Genomic DNA, 22,834 nt, shown 5'->3' with positions numbered 1-22,834 from the left:
TTTCTCTCTCTCTTACTTTCTCGGTTCCCTCTCGGCCTAGTTATTCATCTCTCCGTCTTCTCTGTCCATCTGCTTATCTATTTATCTATCTTTGTCACGAGGCGACTACAATTATTCGGCCATTTCTCCTGCCGATGTGGGATGGTGTTAGCGTCAATGTCTGCACCATACCGTCGAATTCATTCGGGACTTTCTATAAACGTTGTCCGGTTTTTCGTTTCGGTTCGAGCTCGACTCTCATGTTTCTCAAACGTTCTTTAACAAGCTGCGCCATGTAAAATTCGTCGAACGCGCGAGCAGCTTGCAATTGCTACAAAAATAAAGCAGGGAATACACGACGGTTAAATCTCAGCGATCGAAAAGACGGGACAAAAAGACGTTTTTTAGCCTTAACGTACCGCGAGTCTCGTGACCGCTAACACGTGTTTAATGCTTTCGCTTATCTTCTCTTTACAAAATTTTTCGAAATTCCGACCGATCGGAGAACGTGGAGAATCGCGGAGAAACGATAGAGGCGTCGTTGATCCGTGACTGATCCCGCCGTGGGACCATTCCTCCGCGACATGAATATGAAGGTGATGAGGATGCAATTAGCGTTCGCATCGAGCTTAGTAATTTCCACTTTTGCCCAGTTGCATTTGGTCAAAGGGTAACCGGCTAATTACGAGATACTTCGAGCGGTCTGGCATCATCGACAGAGTCGTGATGTAGGACGAGAAACCGACCCCCCCCTCCGGCCGTAGACACTGAAAAATTCAATCGGATATAAGTAATAGGGACATACGTAGTCGTGCTATAAACGAAATTGAATCGAAGATAAAAATCTAAGCGCGTCCCTACCATTGAACGGTGTACTTTCGAGTGCCTTTAGGACATAAACGGTTAACAACCCGTCTCGGCGAGATAAGAATCACAGACGCCGCGATAATGGCACTCGGTGATCGACCCAACAGATCGCGCACGCTGAATTGCTGTAGCGTTAGAATTTCGGTCGCGATTGTTGAATAGGGATGTTGGCGAGAGGGACAAAGAGAGAAAGAGAGAGAAAGAAAGAGAGAGAGAGAGAGAGAGAGAGAGAGAGAGAGAAAGTGGCGCGAAAATGTTAAAAGGCCTGCGGCTGCGAGGAAAACGAGCGGAGTTCATCAGCTGCGAGGAAAGCTTCTCGGCATTCTCGTACAGCGTAGTCAATTTTTCCGCGAGTTAATCGTACGCAGCTGCTTTCGAGAACCGTTTGCTGATTTATTCTCAAAAATACCGGAAAACAGAGTTTCTCCTGCCGGAGACAAAGCACGTATTAGAATGTTGTCGAGTTTACCTGATCGTAGTGTACCTTATCGACCGGCAAACGACTGGAAAGAAATGTACTGTGCCCGGTAAAATGTAGATGGGTTCGAATCGATAAAAACTAATTAAATTTCTGCAGCGTTAACAACCGGCCTATTCCCGTCTATCCGGCGCAGCCTGTCGACTTGTTTCCCAACCGTGGCTACAAACCGAATTCACTTCCATCCCCGTAAATCTTGCCACCCCCCCCCCCCCCCCTCCCCCCCGTTCCCATTAACCCCGTCGCGTCGCCACCACTGCCACCCGTCTACGGTTTACCCGACAGATTATAGGAGCTTCTGAACCGTTTAATTTCATCATGCGAACATTATGTTCCGCGACGTTGTTATACCGCGAGAACCCCGGGACAGGCTCCGAGAAGAGCGCATTGCAAGAAACACTCCTGGGAACGTTTAAGGAAAGCTCCTCTCGCTCTCACCCTCTCTCAGCCTCTGAACTCTCTCTCTCTCTCTCGCTCTCTCTCTCTTTCTCTCTTAGCAAATGGGGCGCCGGTAAAATTAATTACAAAGTTGCCACGTTTCGTACGGTCGTCGTGACAGAAAATATTCAATCGAGAATTTAACCTTTTGTATCCAGAACGTATCCGCGTGTATTCAATGAAACAGCGGAACTCGGCGCTGCTTTAAAATACCTTAAGGAAGGTTGCCGCCTTCTGTCGCCGTCACCTTTAACCCGTGTTACTCGTTCGGGTCCGCCATTAACCAGTCAATGGGTGCGATCCAAGTCGAACTTCTGGGCCAAGTGTTCCTTTTCAACGACGCTGATTGCTCGGCATATTGGTGAACCCAACTTTCCGGAGTCCGACTATCGGCCAACGTTTCCGCGACGCGTCGGTTCCTGCAATTATCAGCTCGTTAACGTTGACTCGTGGTATTTCGAGCTCTCTACTTCGGACGTATTCGAAAGAGTCACTTATACATGCAGGAAAACGCATTTTACCGTTCCAGTGATACAGTTTCGATCCGAGAAGCACGAGAGCAAGTCGGATCGAAATCGCCGCGTGGGATCTGCCGTGGAAAGATCGGAAGGGAGGCAATATTCTTTGCTAAAGAGAGTCGAGAAACAGTCGGCCCGACCGACCTAAATCTCGACAGGACTGGAAAGGGACGCTGAATCTCGAGGCATTAGAGGACGGCCCACGGATTCTACAGTAAACCGTCACGTCCCGTTGCACTTACCAATCAGTGACCGTTGCGGTTCGTCGATTTCCTCCCAGGGAACACATTCAGCGCATTCGGCTTGTTGTCAGCGGACTCGCACAGTGTCTGTGAAACCTTCTCTATGCCGTTTCCATTCTACTGTTCGACCACAGTATTTTGCCGACGACGGGAATCAATTTATTAAACCTTCGTATACTTTTCCGGCTTGTTTGAGGTGTAACAAGCGTGTATCTCGATATAATTCGGGCAACGCGTAGGACAAAACAGAAATAGCGAGCTTACAGATGTATCCATTGGATTGAATCCATGGATGGCAGCGTGACGACGAGGGGATCGGCGTAGCGTGGCAAGCGAACAAGTTTCCTTCGGTGAAGTTTCATTGATGCCCGCAACAGAAACTTTTTCATCTCGGTACAAACCATCTGTCCGAGGGGGTGGGTTTCATAAAATTCATAAAATGGACGAGTCGCGGGTAAAAAGAACTCGGTTTCCAGTGGCCTAGTTTCCCGGGGTGGTATACGAAAAACAAGCCCGGGGCGATGAGGGCCTCGAATGGATGATAGTCAATGACGCCCCGGCTGTTTCTTTAGGGACGAGAGAGAGGCCCCTCTGGGGCAAAGACTTTCACGGGCGGAGAAATTTCGCCGGGGGTAGTCGACGCCCGCTTCGAAATTACTTCTGTCCAACCCCCCGGTTTTCTCTCAGGCCCCTCTTTAATAAATCATCGACAAGTTATCGTGCGTTACTCCCGAACGAACCAGCCGGGGCTTACCTCCGAGCTGGGTCAACGAACCGATCTACCGGTGGCAGAACCAACGAGTGCATCGACGCGACATTGAAATTAATGTTATCAGGATTTATGGCTACCGGTGAGGACGGCCCGGGTCCTCGTCGGTCCTGGTTTTCGGACTGTCTTTCTAAATTACGAAAAGCGCTCAACGGTAGACACGTCTCAGGGACGAGAACAGACATTTTTAGATTAATTACCTGAAACATAGAAATGCCACTGTCAGAATTTATTCGATAAACTGATTAATTTTTATAATGGACATCATCAAATTAAATTCGGTTACCCCGACCGCACGATGCTTCTGGCATTAATATTATTTTCAACAAGCGTGCCGAATTACCTCGAACAATCCTCTTACCGCAAATTTGCTGTGGTCACGGCTATGTCCATAAGCTGAGCCCGCTTGCTCGCCAACCAACCCTTTATGCGTACAATCTGCCAGCTGGTCCAGCGATGCTCTGTAACCCAAATATTTTAATATTATTTTCAACAACTACGCCGTATTAGCCCCTTGAGCAATCCTCTTACCCCGGCAATACTACACGGGCATGGCAAAGCTGCCAAATCGCCGTCGCGTCCCGTCCATCCCTTCCGGAATTCGGTTTCATCGAAAGAAAATTCGTGCAAATTTTAAAATTAAAAACTGCGAGCGTGGGGGGAACAAGGGTCGGGAGGGGGGGCGAGGTAACGAAGGCCGCTGACCGTTTTTCGATAACGCGGATCATCCCCCAAAGTTTCCCGCGCGAAGTTCGCCCCGGTCGTCGAGAATTCCCAGGTAACCCATCCCGAAATTCCTTGGGGTACGAAAGTTGGTTTCCGCGGCGAAACGACGACGAGTGCCTCCCGTAGGAATTTTCCTCGCAAACTCGAGAAATTTTCCCGACACCGGGGTGGAACGACCGGAATCTCTGGTTCCCGGAGGACTGTTCCACCGAACCCATACCCCCGCGCACCCCGGTTCCACCCCTCGCGAATTGCATGCACGAGGCGGCGGGGCTTGATCGCTTGTGTCGTTCACGTTAATTGAATTTACATGTTTTTCCTCCGTTCTGATTGCAGAAGCCGACTACACCTTAGATGACTCCTTCTGGAACGTGGAGATCTCTGAAGCTGAAGGTAGAGTCCGCGGAAATTCATTACCTTCCTCTCTAATTTCTTTCTTTCTGCTCGCTCCCGTTTTCTTTCCCTTTCTTTCGGTCGCCGCGAAACCGGTTCGCACACGGCCGCCGTGAGAGAGAATCTCGTGATGACGACGACGTCGACGACGACGACGAGTGTCCCGACAGAAGCCGCCTTTGACGCCTGGACAAAGAGCACGGGAAGCGAACGCAAAGTTACGAAACGATCGCGTAAATAGACAATGCGTAACTGAGAGAAGTTCCCTGTCAAAGTCCGCGGCGCTCCCCTTTGATGCTCGCCGGCGAGCGCGAACAACTGCAATAGTAACTGCGACGCGCGCCAGCCACGTCCAACCACCCCTCGGGAGACACCGGCCGAACGCCGACCGCTTTTTTACTATTTCCATCCAAATTTCAATTTTTCTGACCGCCAATCAGCATCGTTAGTTCTTCGCAGTCGGTCCAACGTGTCTGCATACTAGCCCCTGGAACGTCGAGAAATCTGTAGAGAATATTGCCAGAAACAAACGAGGGTATAGAATAAATATTTCACGCAAAAAGTTCTGACATGTTAAGCTATAAAAAAGAAAGAGGAAATGAACCTTGACAAAAGATCCTTTGCACGAGACAGCAAGACGAAAAGAGTGCCAATAATCTCTCCATGTTCAATCCACGTCTTCGAGTACCTTAAACATCTGAGAGATTTGAGAAAAAATGCCATGGACATATTGAAACGAATATAGATTCACACATATAAAACATATTTTAGAAAAGAGAGGGGCGGTAGCTCGAAAATGATTCTCGACAAAGGAGAGGCCAGATTTCTCTGTCTCGAGGAAAGTGTACAGGGTGTTTCGGAACATTCGGCGGGGTGACAACGTTTAAAACAATTTGTCACGGTGAAAGAGAGTGAAACAGGGGAAAACGGTTGGCTCAGCCCGGGCCGAGTGAGAGACGCGAACGCATCGGGTTTCTTGTGATGTCCCGATGAAATGTACGCAAAGGAAGCTCCGGCAGGGGGGGGAAGAGGGAAGGGTGACGGTTGGGGGCGAGGGGTGGAACCGCATTGCAGCACTTCCCTCTCGGAAACTCGATCTGTGGTTACATCTAGTTCTCTCGGACGGCGGAGAATGGTTTATTGTTAAATCAACACCGGCGGTGATTGGCTAGAAATGCGAAACTTAAATTGAGTTAATTTTTTGAGCATTTTTCGAGAGGACAGCGTGTTTGCGGCGAACCAATCTTGTTGCAGAGGTTGCAAAGGGACAGACGAAAAACATTCGATCAGGCAACCGTGAAAATCGTGTTTTTTCACTTGTAAAAGAACTGCAGCTTTGACGCGCGGCTAATGTCGTCTGCCGCAGGTCCCTGTTGCATTTTAATTGCGAACTGTTACCGTTCCCCTAAGTCGCCCCTTTGCGAATTAACAATCGCGTCCCAACCGCGCCGCAGATCAATTAACCGAGCGAAAAACTCTCTCCGTAACCGAAAAATTTTACAATGCGCTCGGGGATTTATGAAACTGTTGGATCTCCGGGTCTGAAGGTCCAAAAGAACTTAATCGAACCTAACGGCAAACCAAACTATAGCAGTACCGTTGAACGTTTGAGTAGCGACGAACAAGCCGCCAATGGTTCACCTGAAGAAAAAGACACGGGTGAATAATGATCCGTGTACTTCATTCCGTACACCGACACACAGGTGTATCGGTTAAATCGAGGCGTTCGCCCGGAGAGTCGATAAGAGGATGGAACTGGAGGATTCACGGTTCGAGGAGACCCTCCACCGATTATCTCGTGTCAATCGTAGCTCGTCGCGCAAGCTGGCAACAGTTTACGCAAGGAGGAAACCTCGACGTCCCCGCTAATTACCATTCGTTCTCAAAGTTCTAGATATCCAGACCGAGCAAGACCTGAAAAAATAATTGTCTTGTTGTATTCTATCTTATCAATGTCTGGATGAATATTTAAATGAAATCAAATTCAGGGCAGAAAAAAATGAAAAATTTCAAGGAATTTGAAGGATACTAAAAGAGTTTGTACAACGTTGAAACATGGTAGCACACAGTAACCCCTCGGATACAATTTCTACGCCGACAGGCGTGCACATGTGATCTCCTTGAAGATGGAGCCAGCGATACACGGACAGACGGACAAACAGAGAGACAGACAGGAGAGTGAATCGGTTAGTACATTTCGATTCATCGAGCGGTAAATTGTTTTCAGGTGAGGCCGAAAGACTACTGCGCGAGTATACACAAAATCAAGAGCTACTAAAAAAAATCGGGACCCATTACTATCAAATCATCTATCCGGTACAGTTACGGCATCACGAGAAAATGGGAATATCCACGAGGGAAGTCGGCGTGTCGAAGGTAATCATGTTTCCCCCCCGAAGTGGGAAGAAGAGGGAGGTGAGGTGTCTTCGGAAAGGGTGACATCCTCTGTCTCGTTCTTGGTACCGAAATAACGAGGAAAAACTGATTGTCTCTCTGTTCTCTAACTGTCTCATCCTGTCCCTGCCCCTGGATATCATCTTTTCCGGAGACACCGGTGCACACGTTGCACTCTATGCCCCTTATCGACTATTAACACGATTGTTTTGTCCCTTTTTACAGTTTCCTCAAAGAGGATACAGTGAGAGTGGATATCAAAATTTTCGAGGCAGGACGAGAGTAAGTGTTATAGAATGTGTCTGGGCAAAAATGGGCGTTATTATATCGCTACCTACTTTTTCCAACGTCGCGTCGATAAAACAGAGAAGCTTCGTTTTCCTGTACGAACGCGTCACTGGCCACATGAGCGACTGCTGTACCCGGACAGTAAACGCTGCGGTGTATAGCTGACTTTAAACTGACGGTATAAAATTATTGCAATAAAGAAATCTATTTATTTACGGTTTCCGAATTATAGAGATTCGAACGTAAACTGTTTACAAATTGTTGTCTAATCATATTGCTGCAACGAAAGAGAATCGCGCCCATTTTTGCAGGTTAAGGGAATTGAACAATCTCAGGCTAAACGATCCTTCGATTTTCAGACAGGGAGACACTTTCACCGGACGTCCCTCTTGATCAAGGCCTTTAATCACAAATTTCGCCTAGACTTAGAATTAAATGCGTAAGTGGAGCTACCGCGAAAGCCTGGAGACGTCGTATCTGTTCGGTTCCTCCCTCAATCTCTCTCTCTCTCTTTCTCTCTGTCTCACTCACACACACTCTTTCTCTCTCTGTCTATGTCACTGTCTCCCTATTCCTTTTCGATGTTCCCCGACAAAGCGCGGAAGCAACAATGGAAAAGCAATTTACGAGAAACCGAATCGATACCAGTTTCCCCGGGAAAATATGTTCCCTCGCTCGTGCCTCCCTTTACCCATGACACTGGGCGCGAGGAATGCATTTCACGGCGACGATTCTCTCTCTGTTCTAGGCAACTTTTAGCACCGAATCTTAAGCAAAAAGACTTTTTAGTCGGCGACGTGGAACAAATTACTAAACCGGTAAGGCGTATTTTCACATACAATACGGAACTAGTTACCCCCAAGCTGAGAAAAATCTGTTTTCAGGAGATAGAACACTGTTACTATCACGGCACCATCAAGGATTATCCAGGGGCCAGCGCTGCCTTTCACACGTGCAACGGTCTCAGCGGAGTCATTCATTTAGGCAACGAGACCTTTGTCGTTCATCCATTCTATGGCGGCGATCTGTCGGTCAGTTTCACGATTGTCGTGTGCGACAGACTAATAGAAACAAGCGACAGTTCTATTAGCTAATAACAACAATGACGACATTTAAATAAACAACTAAGCTCCGACCGACGATGACGAGCATCACGGTTTAACATTGACACTGAAACCGGCTGAGAAGTACAGATGATTGTACGATCAATAGATTCTCCATTAATTTCGGGACCATAACCATAAGCTCGTGCCACTTGCTGCTCCGCTATTTGACCCTTTGAGGATGAATATCGTATTACCTCAGTCTCATCAAGCTCACGTGTCCAGTCTCTAAAATTGCAAGCAAACAGTTCGGCATTCAGTTTAATTAAAAATGATCAAAATTATATTCGAGATATACTTTAAGTCTTTTTATTCGGGAAAAACATTGTCTTGTCGTTGTAGTTTTTCTTCAAGGATATAGAATTCGCTAAGCTGGTACATACGCCTGAAAGAAAGATCATTATCATTGCGAATACGATTTCGATTGCAGTGGATATGAAGCGAGATCAGTTCCCGGAAGAAAGGAATATAACCTATATTTAGTGTCAGAACATTCTGTCTCGGTAATCCGTTTTTCTGTTAAATCAACGTGACAGGAGCTGGAACTCGGGAAACCGTTGTTCCTCTATGCACGACACTTCGTTATTATTCATAAAGACATCTCGAAGTAACAACGTGACGACGGAGGCGTCGAAAAGAAAACACAATTTCGTGACCGTGTTCGAGCTTACAAATGCTCTCTTTCGTTCTTTCTCTCCGTCTCTCTTTCTCTTCAAGCCATCAAATTTTACAAGATGGTAGGGGAGCCGATGATTGATCGCTCCGCGAAATCAGGGACCGTTCCAACTATTACAATTATCAATTAATTAGAAACTCGGAACTGGGTCAAACAAGGTATGCTCTGTGCTAACTTCCTTTCACTGAATCTATTCACGCCACACCCACTGCTGAACCGAGGTGGTCCCACGTGCTACGAAACACTGTGTACACATCGTGTAAACTATAGTTTTCGAAATTCTTTCCTATAATAAATTCTGTGCCACGCAGTGGTACTTAATAATACTCAGAACGGAGAAGGAGAGAAAGAAAGATGGACCGCTATACTTGAACGAAGAATGGAGCAGCCAGTAGAGAATATAAACTACATGCAGATCTCTCTTTTAGCAGAAACATCCTCACGTTATATTTGAGGCTCGATCAAAGGCTAACAAAGGCTGCGCTAACACGAAGAAAATTGACTGGCGTTCAAAGAACCGTCGAGGAAAGCATGTTCTGGGCCTATCGGAGACCACTTCCGATCGATACAAGAGAGACATCCGTGAGGCAATCAAATACATCGAAACTGCCATCATTATCGATAAGGCTATGGTACGAGATCGTCTTTCTGTACGCCTCTATCCCGAGAACCACGTTCTTTGAAAACAACAACACATTAGTTTTCTTCGTGTTCATAGTGCCATCGTATTAATAGTTTTCCATACTGACGGTCGTTGAATAAAATCAAAAATACAGCGCGCTAGTTCACTGACCAAATAAAAATAGGTCAACCTGACGATTTTCTGTCGAGCCAGTCGTTGTCACAAGGAAATATGTTAATGCCTGTATATAAGTTTTGCCATGCAATGACCCAGTTGCAAGAATTTGCAAACCTGGTAGACACAGTTTACCATCTTCGGTTTGCGGATTTAGGCTGTACAAACCCTTCCAAAGACACTTGAATATCGAACCGCGATCGATCATTGACAATAAATATGTAGCAATGTAGTGTTTTCAGCATATTAAAATTTTAAATCCGTGTAAAAGAAACGGGGTTGATCAACGCTGTGACCGGGTTTAAGTTTTAAAGACCTAATTCGCCGGCATAAGTAAAATCCGTGAAACAAACCGGGATAAAATCGAATCTTTCTATGCCTAGTTCGAGAAGAGGAACGGTAGCACCAGAGCGGAGGTTGTCCACGACGCCATTCAAGTCGTTAATATCGCTGATTTGGTGAGTATTGTCAGTTATCGTAAAACTCGATATTTATCCGAAGCTGCTTGTATCGCGAGACGCGCTATGATGGTTATCAACCGTACATATAATTCAGTGGCGATACAGTAACGCGATTCCTTTTCCCCAAACACTTTTAAGATGTAAATAGCGTGCAGCGCTTCAATTTAATATATTTTTGGTTACAGTATTTCCGTACATTGAATACTAGAGTCTCCGTAACATACATCGAAACTTGGCAAGAAAAGAATAAGGCGGACATCGTTGAAAACATGGAGATTGATACAGCTTTGAGAATCTTCAATGACTACACGACGAGACATCTGTATGATGTCTCGAAGGACACCACCCAGTTGCTCACGTAAGTATAACGGCCGAGTAGCCTCGTCGCGTGTCTTCGAGAGTAAGTGTGGTTGTAGATGCTAATCACAGTGTCGGTCCGTCGATGCTACCACGGGCCAGATTAAATAAGATCTCAGAGTGGAAATTCTGAGCTTTCCTTTGTACCTTTTCATTCTCCCACGCTTGCTAAAGCACACGCGGCGTGTCTGTTGTCAAAGGTTCTTGTAAAGAGACATTCTTTCAGTCTGCACAGACTGTCCTTGAAAAGATCCAAGATGCATTCATCACCTAACTTGTTACTCGCGTCTAGTAAAAGACATGCTTCTTTAATTAACGTCGCACGCAGTTTCTTATCACTGTGAATCATTACATACTTGATTTCCCATTTGCAGAGGCAAATCATTTTCAAACGACGCATCAGGAGATGCGACATCATCGACCATCTGTAAAAAAGAGTCCGTGGGGATTAGCGTTGACGTGAATTCGTACGAGCTCCATTTATTGGCGGGCACCATGGCTCACATGATCGGCCATAATATTGGCATGAATCACGACGATGGAAGTTAGTATTAATTGAAAAAGAAAGAGAGGGGGGGTGAAAGATAGGGGCAGAGACTAATGTCGTCTAACTGTGTTGTCTATCTCTATAATGTGTTTGTCTGTTATAATAAAAAATGAGTTACATTTCTACAATTAAGAATTTGAACTATATTAAATTCCGAACTTACGATTGTTTTGAATCGTAGGAAGCGACTGCGTGTGCGGCGACTGGCACGGGTGCATCATGGCTCAATCAATCGTCGGCTTGGACAACGTGCAACCGTACAAGTTCTCCGACTGCAGTCGACAGGACTATACAATAGCGTTGCAGAGCGCCGACGCTCTGTGTCTTAACAATAAACCAAACCAGGTAAATCAGTAACCGTGGTCGAAATCTGAAAGTGCTATTCTTTTTTCCCCCATTGTCTCCCTTTCTTTCTCTCTTTGTGTTCCTGATTGACGAACGAAATGCAGGTGGATCCGAATCGGTATTGCGGAAACAGGGTAATAGACGAAGGGGAACAATGCGACTGCGGACCGATCGAAGAGTGCAAAGACTTCGATCCCTGCTGCGATCCAATTACCTGCAACCTCGTTAGAGAGGCGGAGTGCGCGGCAGGACCATGTTGCAACAAATGCAAGGTACACAATATTTCGGATACTCGAACAACACTTCCGTCTATTGCTTCCCCAGGATCTTGGTCGGTTATTGAACACATTCGACGCGGTCCCCTCTTCCGACATGACAATAACCAGTTAGCGTGGCAATGCAATGAACGCATTCACGATTCGATATTGCAAACGAGGCAGGGGTGTCCCTGAAACAATGTGGCAGCGTTAACATTAAATGCGTTGAATTAAATGCTACTTAATACCGATCTATCGGCCTTCGAACTCTATTGTCTCAAGAAATTCTCAAGGGGGGGCTTGCATTTGAATTTTGACTTTGACTCGCTCGGAATCCCTCGACAGATTCAACAGAGTTTGCGGACGGTAACGAAGGGAAGTTAAATGTAATTCGGTGTGGCATTGTGCAGTTGGTGGCCTCCGGAGTGGTCTGCCGGAAGGCGACAAACGAATGTGACTTGCCGGAAGTCTGTACGGGTAAGAGTGGCCAATGCCCAGAGGACGTTTACAAGAAGAACGGCAACCCATGCTCGAACAACAGTGGGTTCTGCTTCAACGGTGTCTGTCCGGCCCTTGACTTGCAATGCCAGCAAATCTGGGGCTACGGTGGCATCGCGGCTGACAAACATTGCTACGAATACTACAACTCCAAAGGCTCGTTAAATGGACACTGCGGCACCGACTCATCCGGCCACTACATCAAATGCGAACCGGAGTAAGCAGTTTCTCAATCTTCTTGCTTATTCTTTTCCTGAGCCAGCTTCTTCGCCTTGTTCTGCAAAGAATAGTTTCAAATCAACGCTCAAAGAACGGGCGCTTTTCACAATTTCCTGTCACAATTCAACCATAAGCTTCTTTCTTCAGGAATGTCCACTGTGGCTCGCTGCAATGTCAACAGGGTAACAAGCAGCCGGTGATCGACGGCATGGATCACGCGCGCATTATAATGTCGCGTCAGAGCAAAGAATACGAATGCAAGTAAGTAATTTAAATGCTTCTTTTTTCTCAATGGACGCGTGTAATCCTGCTGCGTGTCGTTCTTCTTGGTCGTACAGGATGACCAACGGTAAAGTTGATGGCTCGGAGGTGCCCAGCATGGGACTGGTTCGCGATGGTACATCCTGCGGAAATAATTTGGTGAGTACTGACAAATTACGCGTTAGAAAATGCGAGTGCAAAGATGTATAGACTACAACGACGGGTCGATCTCGGTTCGTTTCAGGTCTGCGTGAACCAGACATGCACGAGTCACTTTCCGCTAATAGGCAAAGAAACATGTCCCAGTAATCACAACAACAACGAGTGCTCGGGCAAAGGCGTAAGTGTCAACTTCAACTTTTTTTTGAACATTTTATAACCCCTTAAAATTTCTTATGATTATTTATAATTTAAAATTTTCTTTCTTATAATTTAAAATTTTCTTTCTCATAATTTAAAATTTTCTTTCTTATAATTTAAAATTTTTTGTAAAATTTTTATAACCCCTCAAAGCTTTCAAAGTTGTTCGAATAACACCGATCCATTTGTGAACCAAGTATTTTGACAAGCATACAGGCACGATCGTAGTCGTACATTCATTAAAAATTGTTTGCAGGTATGCACGAATATAAATACGTGCTACTGCGAGCGTGGATGGGGTGGTCCAGACTGCTCCCTACAGGAAGAGATCCCCACACTTCCACCCACGGTTACTGTCAACGGACCAGTTGGTAAAAGTAATACAAGTGGTAAAATGGGGCCGAAAGAGACCCCCTACGGTAAGTTGCGACTCAAACAACTCTTTCAAGTACCTGATCGACTTTAGAATAAACGCCCGTGGTGACGGAAAAGAACCGAGAACGACTGTGTTGTCGAAAGGGAGACAGAGAGAGAGATAGAGAAAGAGAGGACGCGAGTCGTTCCGGTTCTTCTTTCCTTACTTTAGACTAAGAACAAGAGACCGGATCACTTTGGCCAGGATAGACAAAATACAGTGAATACAGCTACTTGGAGATCAATCTTTGAAAAGAACAGAAAGATCTCTTAGATCCCGGTCAAGTATCCGGTCGGACAAATTCGATTTAATCCACAATAATAACACCAAGAGAAAAAGTACCCCTCTAATTCTCCCGTCGGGATACCCGTTAGCCGCCTGATTATTTGGGGCCATACCATCAGCTGTGCACATAACATTCGATGCGTTCCTCCGTACATGTGTGTAACACGAGCCGTAAAAGCTCTCACACCAGGTCACACACAATTTTCTACGATATACCCGATGATAAACGTGTCATGTGTACCCCGCGATCCGCCGAGACAGAGGAACGGTCGCATATTACAGGTGAACGGCTCTCGCTCGCTGTGTCATTTTTAAACCTACGCCTGATCGAACTGATCCCTAGGCCAGTTTACAAGTTCAACATCACCGTACAGCCACCTGGATGAGCCTGGAAAAATCCCCCGAGGTATAATCATCGCCTGAAGAACGTCGAATCAAATTATAACCGGATTGCTTTTTACCATAGATCACTGCGTCTTAGGGAGAATTCCAGATTCACCAGTGGACTGTACATTCAGTAATCTTTGAGCCTCCGAACATCTAGAAGTGGAGAGTCGGTCGGATACTCTACTACGTTTTAATATACCTTTCAAAAGATATAATCTCTTGTAACGAGAATTTTCCTCTTACCACAATTAATTAGGCAGATTCATGAACCATTATGTATACGTATAGTGATCCAATAATATTTCCAAAGTCTTCCTGAGAATATATTCAACACCGTTAGACGAACAAACATTGCAAGATATCGATGGTACAATTTAAGATCCTAGACCTCCAAGATTCTAGATGATGGAGAGCTTAGAGAACGTTGCTGCTATTGATAATTATCTTAAAAGAAACAACCGAGTGCTGAATCTTTCTCGTCTAAGCTCGTGTGGTTCAGAGGCCAATGATGATGGATTCAGAAAGAAACACGGGTTTGGTCAGGAAGCGTTTCAGGTACAACCGGCTACGGTTTCACTTCTGTTGGAGCTTGAACGGTTGAATTTCTTCAGGGATTAGACTCGGACCCTCGGTCGATGTAAACGGTGTGTTCGTCTTCTCCGTTTTCGCTAAAGCGAGATCCTGAATAGTATTTTCGTATAGTATCGGCACACAGTGCTTACAACGGCGGAGGATCCACTGTACACACAACGATCGATAAAAATTGTATTATATATATATATATCGAGCGCAAGTATAGAATACGAAGTGATTGGTCGTTTCAGAAAACATTAACAACACCCTTAGCACCGGGTGGATGGTATTAATCCTGGTGGGTGTGGTCAAAGGAGTCTTCATTTGTTTTGCACTAATGGCAGTTTGCTACAGGTACAGTAGCAAAAATCATCACAGAGTGCTTGGAAACTGAGAGCTCACTCATTGTGCGTGGGTTCGAAGTCAACACCTCTCTGTCCACTCGTTGTCAAAGTATCATTTCGTGGCTAGCTGGATGATCAGGCATCGCACGCGGCCGTCAATGCTCTAATGATATATTGAATTCGTCTTAGCCTACTTATTCGATGTTCATTTATCTTCATATATGTATATATATATGTATATATTAATATTTAAATATTAATATACATATATGTATTTATATATATATATATATTTACGCTACAGGCAGAAAGTTTCGAAGCGGCAGCCGTATTATGAACGAAATTAATATTTTCCTAGATTCACCGGCGTAACAAGAGTTCCGCCTCCAAACTTTTAATCGGTAGTCTGTTACATGTACTACTGTCTCGTCGATGGTATGCTCTGAATGTGCTCGTGCTCGCATAGTGCATCCGAATGATCACGATCGTCGTGACTATGCTGCACGAGCTGCGCGATCTATGTACATCTCCACTTCCGTCGCGTTCCAGGGGATTCATAGATATGGGGCTTCAATATTCCTTCCGCGGCTACAAGAAAAATTTCAGCAGTTTAACCATACTCCGTAGTAATAATTTCTGTAATATCGATACAAAGTAGCCTGACCACATTTTTGCCGCGGTTACAGCTTGAATATTCGAACAAGCGAATCCCCTGGAGTGTGTGACTCAACACACGATCCATCACGAACGAAACGCCAATGTGCCAGCTGCTTGTATGCCCTATAAAAGCATGACCGAGGCTGATTAGCAAACAACTAAAACTCGTCGTCCCGTGATAAAGGATCGGAGACGGCGCAACGCGAGAGCCGTGTGTCTCTCGCATCGGTTAAACAAAAATCAATTCGACAATATTCGCAAAAAATTAATAATCAGTAATCGTAAAAGAATTACCGTGATCCCACCGGCCTCGACATCTCGAGGCTCCCACAAAAACACATAAAAAGATTTCTGAAGAATGATGGCCCACGCAAGCGACTAAAACGCACACACCGACAAGTTTGGATCGCTTCGTTAACGCTCCTTTAAGATTCCTTTGTGTACTATTCAAGAAGATGCACCTTGCGAAATTGTTTTGTTTATATGCTAACAATGAAAAGTAATTTCAAACTTCCACCAACGCCTTTCAGAGATCGTAGAGAGATTAAGTTATGTCGTCTCGTTTAGAGGAGCCCACACACTGCTCCTTACTGGTTTTTAAATGACGAAAAGTCGATCTTTACCGTAGGAAACACGGGCAAAGATTTTTTGAAGCTTGCGGAGTCGCGCAAGGTTCGCTGGCGTGCACCATCGTCCAACGATTACCGTCCAGGGATGAGCAAAATTGTTCTCCGAGAGTCAGGTTATGTCGGGTTATGTATTATGTATACTAAACCATAGACAGGATATATTATTTTTCGTCGTGGTTGACAATTGTACCCTTAAATGTACGAAACAGAGATGAAGTGTACTTAACCTTGAAAACAGCTGATTTTTGGCATCCTATAACACTTACAGGAATGAGACGAATGATTAAGGTATCGTGTCAATGCATTTAAGGGTCGTCGACAATTTAATAGAAGAGTTGACAGTGCTTTCCAGGGAGGGTACGACAATTCTGCCCATCCCTGTCCAATGTCGAACGACGTATATGTATATGTGCTGATTCTGGCTTCTCTGTTTCTTGTCTGTTTCTGTCTGTCACTGGTATCTCTGTCTGTCTGCATGCTGTGGGACGCTCGGATTATGAAAAAAAATACAAAATAATCCCGTGTATCGATATCTTGATGAATAACGCGCGGCGGGGGTCCGACTGATGATCATCGGACTGATCACTGACACCGTGGCAACACGCCGGCACGATGCGACACTGACTGACTGACCGCGTGCGTCCGATCGTCACAGAGAACTACCACGGCTCTAACACTGTATATTTAGTTCTTGTGCTCATGTCGGTGGTAGGGGGTGTTTTCGTAGTATTTACTCTGATGGCTCTCTGCTACAGGTCAGTCGTAGTACATAAAAACTACTCCCTCTGTCTCAGGTTAGTGTGCAGAAACATACACGTAGAAACTTTTTTGTATGCGTATCTATCTATCTATATCTATACATCTCTCTATATATATTTATACGAAGTGCTCGGTGACAGGTGGAAAAACGTTTCAGAGACTGACTGAACTCGCAACAAGACTGGTCAAAGGACTCCTACCATGGCTCGGATTTATCGGTACTAGAGTACTCTGATGGAATAATCGAATCGTTCGACGCAATTAATTGATGTCTAACCGTTCATATTCAAACGAGCGAGTACTCAAATACCATATATCTGAACAGCAAGAGTTCTGACAATGGGCGATGATTAAGAGTAAAATGATTGCGCGTTTGCAGCTGTAGACCCGTGTAAATGGTCAACAAGTCCCCAAAAGATGGCAACGCGATCAAGAAGTTCCCAAAAGGTGGCAATCCCAAGGAAAAGGCTCTCTAAAGACGTCAATTTCATTGACATTGATTTTGTAAAGATGGCAACATAAACCGCTAGCCTCTTTAAGATGGCGACGCGATTGCCAAGTCCCCTAACAGCGACAAACCAGTTAGCAAGGCTTCATTAAGGACTACACGATCGGTAATCGTCTTAAAGACGTTTCTCCGATTGACACGCTCCATAAAAACGGCAACCCAACCGGTATTAGTAACAGGTTCAACATAATTAAGAAAGAAATGATTAAAAAACACAGTAATATCGGGTTACCGACATTCAGGAGCCTATCGAGACTCTGAATAACTATAAAACGAAACGGTAATTGCCTGACGCGATTATTTTACTCTCAAGCCTTACATCCCATACGGTCACGGAGAGAATCAACCCTGGGACTTCTTTCCGCACTGTCATCGAGAAAACCGTATCCATATATATGCACAGAGAACAATGATACATATTTACATGTATGCCTCTCTTTCTTTTTCTCCCTCTCTCTTAATTGACAACTCACACAGAACATACACACAGACATCCACACGCCTACCACACAGTGCATATATATTTACATGTATATCTTTAGAGTCCGTAACTGTATTGTCTTTCTCTTTTTCGCTTCCTATCCTTCAGTTTGGTATCGATCTTTGTTTATCCATCTGTTCCCTTGGTTTTACTCCTCACTGTGTGTATTCTGTACCAGTCTACCGATAAAATAATCCACACGCTCTGTGTCAATGATTTCTCGCAAGCGGTAGCGATGGCTTTGCAAGCATTGCCGCTGCCGCAGGCTGCGATACTCGTCGCAACAAAACCAACAACGGAATCCCAAAAATAATTTGCCGTAACCAGAGACAAGAGATATTTTTCATTTTTTTCTCTCTCTCTCTCCCCTCCCCCTATCTCACTCACTCACTCTCTCTCTCTTTCTCGTCTCTCGTCCCAGTATGACGATTGATCTCTCCATCCATATTCCCAGTGTGTTGCTACTTGATCTTCGCTACGATCATGCCCTTACCCCCAAAATGCAACGCTTGTGCAGCAAAACGCAGCGCCGGCAAACTTGGCTACCCGGATATATCAGGGTATATGTTGACTCTAACGCTTTCGCAGAATCGTCCACACAGAAGCTTCACTCTCCTTAACCGACGGTCATTCACAGTCGTGTTTATATACGATTGTAACAGTCTTAACATTCCAAGAAAATACTGCTATCCACACCTCGATGGATGCAGAAATGTACAGCTGGCAACAGGGTCCAGGGGTTTTCCATACGCCCTGTGCATTGTCGGCTGAACATTTTACAAATGCTTGCTCCGGTCCGCGAGTGCCACAGAGGTGTCAAAGACGATGATAACAATTAATCAATGCTCCGAATGCTAATCAGTTAATTGTCTTTAGTACTCGAAGAGCTTGTTGCACCTCTGTGCAAGCGAACCACAGGAGCAACAGCGACGCAGAAGCAAGTTTGTATTGTTGAGGACACGCATACTCGCATACTCTGATCCGGTGAGAAAGGATAGAGGAGGGGCGAAGCCTACTGCTCTGTCGTCAACTGTACAACTTATAGATTCACTTTCGTTCTCTTCCTGTTTTTTTCTTTCTCTCTCACTTATTCGATTCTGTGACTTCGGTTGATGGTTACTGCAGCGGAGGGCGGTTGGTCCCAGAGTGGCTGAAAAGACCCAGCTGCGGGCAACGCATCACTCAACTGGTTATCTGTTTCCTTTTTTATGCATGCTACCACGACCCCATGGATCCCCATAGATCAGCGGCAAATGCTTCGCTAGATCAGACAACATTGGAGCAATCACGCAAGCAGTACGTTCGGTTACTTCTGACGTGTAACTTCGGTGATCGTTCTTTGAGTGGTGACATCTGCAAACATTATGACCAGAATTAGACATAGTAGAACTGGTGAAGTATGATTGTAACACCGTCGACATTTTTCAGTGTTTTTTAATAGATAAATCGAAATACGTATCTACAACCGTGATTACTCATTAGAATGATGCAGTTGTTACAGGTTGATCGGAAGCTCGAACCGAACGGACTGCGCTTATTTATGATAGAAAACGGCGCACGTTAAACTTATAATTTCTCAAAGGACTCGTGGACAGTATACGTGACTAACTGAGACATACAAACCGAAGATGATCCAATATCGGTACAGAAAGTTGTTAGATCTTTCTGGTATCCGATCACGTATGCTGTCTATCTAAAGATTTCACGCTAAAAGGAACGAAGAATTTTCCCAGCCCGTAGTCTGCATGAGCTTCTTAAATGATGTGTCTTCTAAATGGTGTGTGTCGCCGATCACGGGAAACTGACTGTCTCGTAATCCGGCGTTTTCTCGCAGAAGGAAGAGCACCGTCCAGAAATACGAACTGCCGTACGGGAAGAAAACGCCGCCGAAAAGCTACACCACCGTTTCGAAGGACCGCCGTCCGGAACACGAGGTGCTGGATACCATCAACTCTGACATCCTCGACTTCAACAGTATGCCTAATTACAGGTACGATAACACGCGCGAATAAACTTTTTGTCTCGATCGATCCGCCGATCTCTAGAATAACAACACACGTAGGCCGCGGCATCTAGATCCATCAGCGACGACTCGTAGTCTCGAGGAAGGCTCCCAAACAGCACCGGTACAGTCACCTGAATCTCTCCTCTTGATATTGTTGGAGAGCTTCAGGTCGACGCTCGGGAGAGAGCTTTCTCTACATCTCTATTGTTTGCCTGCTCAATGTACGTTCACAAGCAAATTGGCGCTAACTTTTACTCCCCTTGACAGTTATTTAGCTTCTAATCATACAATGAGCAGACAAGATAGATCTCTACATATATAAATATGTATATGCATATATATATATATATATATATATGTATATGTATCTATATATACATATATGTATATGTATCTATATATACATATATGTATGTATGTATGTGTGTATGTATGTATGTATGTATGTATGTATACAATACGTAACGCTTCTCAGAGGCAGTCTAGGGAAGACCCCTGCTACAGACTAGTGTTGGAAAATGATCCATCAACGATCGCCAAAAACACACATCTCGCTTCTACTTTATCTATTGGTTCTCCATTAATGTTCTGCGTCACACGAGTTCACGTTCACACGGCATTCATTCGACATCAACAGAGAGGGTCTCGTTTGCAAGTCGTCGATTGTTTTCTCCCGCAACGCAAGAGAGATAACAGACATTAAAGAGAAAAGAACCGTTCTTGCTCGATAGAGTGTAATAAGAGCAGACACCATCGGCCCGTGTCCGACGAGTCGTCTGGCCAAACGCAGCTAATATTCTGTACTCGGTGGAAGATGACGGTACCTTCCAATGAGTTTGATAATTTGGAAAAGTGAAACCAAAGACGGCTCGTCGTGTCTCTCGGGACACGGGCAAAAGAACATGCTAAAGACACCGTCCGCGAGCGCTCCGTTCTTTACACAGCTTTCAATAACCCTTTGCGGTCGATGATCGCCTCGCTGCTTGTCCCTTGAAGACGGGCTCCCTAGTGGAACCCGACCGCAAAGGGTTCTAGGATCGTGGAATACCCGCGGCATGCCTATATTAGTATATTTCTAGCCGCACCGAGAACCAGCGCGTGGTGTTTCACCCGAATAACGTCACCACCGCAGACGAGCCAAGATTCAAGTAAGTCTCATGTGTCTCGCCGTTATGTCACCATAGTTGATCGATGATCTCTGACTCGAACACACCCACCTGGTCCCTTCATCTGTCCCTATAGGACAAGCCAGGATCCATAGGATGTCTCTACGTTGGTCTCTACTCGGTTCAGGGGAAACATAAGCTCCATGGAGTCCTGGCTTGTACCGTTCTTGCCCCTAAAAGGGACCACACGATACAATATAAAAGGAAATGGGTCTTTCGAGGCAGAGAGAGAGAGAGAGAGAGAGAGATACACTCACTCGCTCACACGACTCGGATAAGAACATATGCGATCACGGTAGATCGACGCGACCATGTTTGCGCGAGGGCCTGTAAAAACATATAATAGTAAACTCTAACTCTGATACTTGATACTGCGACGACGGTACTTCGCTTAAATTTCGCTGATCTTACAAATCAATTTCGCTGACACACAATTCAATCAGACTGACATCCCTGACAAGCATCCGGCTTGTGTCAAAGTAACAAAGATCAAGACGTTGATTCTGTTAGCATATCGCATAACGGCACGATGCATTTGGACCGAGCTTCGAGACGTCACGAGGTGGGCATTTTACCGTGTGTTAGAGCAATCATTTCACTTCCGAGATACAGGCCATGTTTTCATCGCATCGATATCTACATAGACTACAGTAGAAACTATTGTCTTTCGTCGTAACCGTGTAGCTCTGACTGCCCGTTCTCTCGTTTCTATTTCTGTTCAGCATCGGCCAATACATTTTATATTTGTACAGTGTATTCCCTCTCCAGCGTCGCAGTTTTAGGATTCTTTGCTGTTTTTCTGTAAAAATTTTAGGTTGTGCGACACTAAGGAGGACATACTCTGAGTTTCTCGCGTGAAAATAGTACAATACGGAATAGTGTGACACAAACAGAGTTCTGTAACGATGCTACACTACTCCGGATGGTATTATAAACACACAACCACACACATACACAAACATACACCTGCTGTGATTTCAGTCCATGATAGAAATGAAGAAAATGCATGCGTAGAATTGCTGCTTGGTATTCTATTTCTATGTCCATCTGCCTCTCTCTCTCTCTCTTTCTTTTTCTCTTTCACCCTCGGCACAGCATGTGTTTTCGTTTGAATTTGTCGCACACGTCATCGGAATTCAAAACTCACATAAAAATATAACACACCCCAAGCATGCATTACATTACTTTCTCTTATCCCCTCGAGCCGTTCACAAGAGAAGAACGTATTAGTTTTACATTGTACAAAAATCTTGAGACGCTGTTCGCTTAATAGTTGCACTCGCTCTGAATCCGACTAAACAAAACTGATAATTATTATTATTATTATTATTATTCTTGACCTGCAGAGATTGTTGTCCATGGAATGGCGAGTTTCTTTTTAATTGAATGAAAAAATTTGATTGAAATGATTACATAATAATCAAATATGTAGATCCATCTCTGCCATTCACATGCAACAACGTGACACAGAATCTGTACGATGGTTCAGAGAGACAACCACTGTCGAAAATGAAAAATTGGTGTTGTCAGCCACAAGAGTTTCAAATACAACAGACACGTGTTCCTTGAAATGCACAGCTGTTCATAGAACAATCTCTGAATCGTCCTGTACATCTCTCATGGTGTTTACAGACCGCCACGCGCTCACGGACG

At 45.0% G+C, this 22,834-nt stretch overlaps 1 protein-coding gene across 11 annotated transcripts in view; it reads left to right on the top strand.

The window, feature by feature from the left end:
- Mmd (disintegrin and metalloproteinase domain-containing protein mind-meld) overlaps positions 1–22,834 on the top strand; it is a 49,717-nt gene that overhangs the window by 22,093 nt on the left and 4,790 nt on the right. For 6 of the 11 annotated variants that reach the window (XM_078184916.1, XM_078184908.1, XM_078184910.1 and 3 more), the window contains 20 exons: positions 4,354–4,410; positions 6,638–6,786; positions 7,030–7,086; positions 7,452–7,531; positions 7,841–7,910; positions 7,977–8,123; positions 9,300–9,503; positions 10,051–10,125; positions 10,314–10,486; positions 10,860–11,029; positions 11,214–11,377; positions 11,482–11,649; positions 12,045–12,349; positions 12,499–12,612; positions 12,690–12,771; positions 12,857–12,952; positions 13,229–13,391; positions 16,918–17,056; positions 19,845–20,000; positions 21,095–21,163. In XM_078184916.1, coding sequence (XP_078041042.1) covers positions 4,354–4,410; positions 6,638–6,786; positions 7,030–7,086; positions 7,452–7,531; positions 7,841–7,910; positions 7,977–8,123; positions 9,300–9,503; positions 10,051–10,125; positions 10,314–10,486; positions 10,860–11,029; positions 11,214–11,377; positions 11,482–11,649; positions 12,045–12,349; positions 12,499–12,612; positions 12,690–12,771; positions 12,857–12,952; positions 13,229–13,391; positions 16,918–17,056; positions 19,845–20,000; positions 21,095–21,163 — 2,638 coding nt within the window. Of the gene's footprint in view, positions 1–4,353; positions 4,411–6,637; positions 6,787–7,029; positions 7,087–7,451; positions 7,532–7,840; positions 7,911–7,976; positions 8,124–9,299; positions 9,504–10,050; positions 10,126–10,313; positions 10,487–10,859; positions 11,030–11,213; positions 11,378–11,481; positions 11,650–12,044; positions 12,350–12,498; positions 12,613–12,689; positions 12,772–12,856; positions 12,953–13,228; positions 13,392–14,883; positions 14,987–16,917; positions 17,057–19,844; positions 20,001–21,094; positions 21,164–22,834 lie in introns of all 11 variants that reach the window. The other 5 variants (XM_078184913.1, XM_078184912.1, XM_078184914.1 and 2 more) reach the window with 5 other exon arrangements.

The sequence above is a fragment of the Augochlora pura genome, chromosome 7 (genome assembly GCF_028453695.1).
Source record: "Augochlora pura isolate Apur16 chromosome 7, APUR_v2.2.1, whole genome shotgun sequence".
Taxonomy (NCBI): Eukaryota; Metazoa; Arthropoda; class Insecta; order Hymenoptera; family Halictidae; genus Augochlora; species Augochlora pura.
The sequence above is the reverse complement of the archived record's forward strand: the minus strand, read 5'-3'. Positions and strand labels throughout refer to the sequence as shown.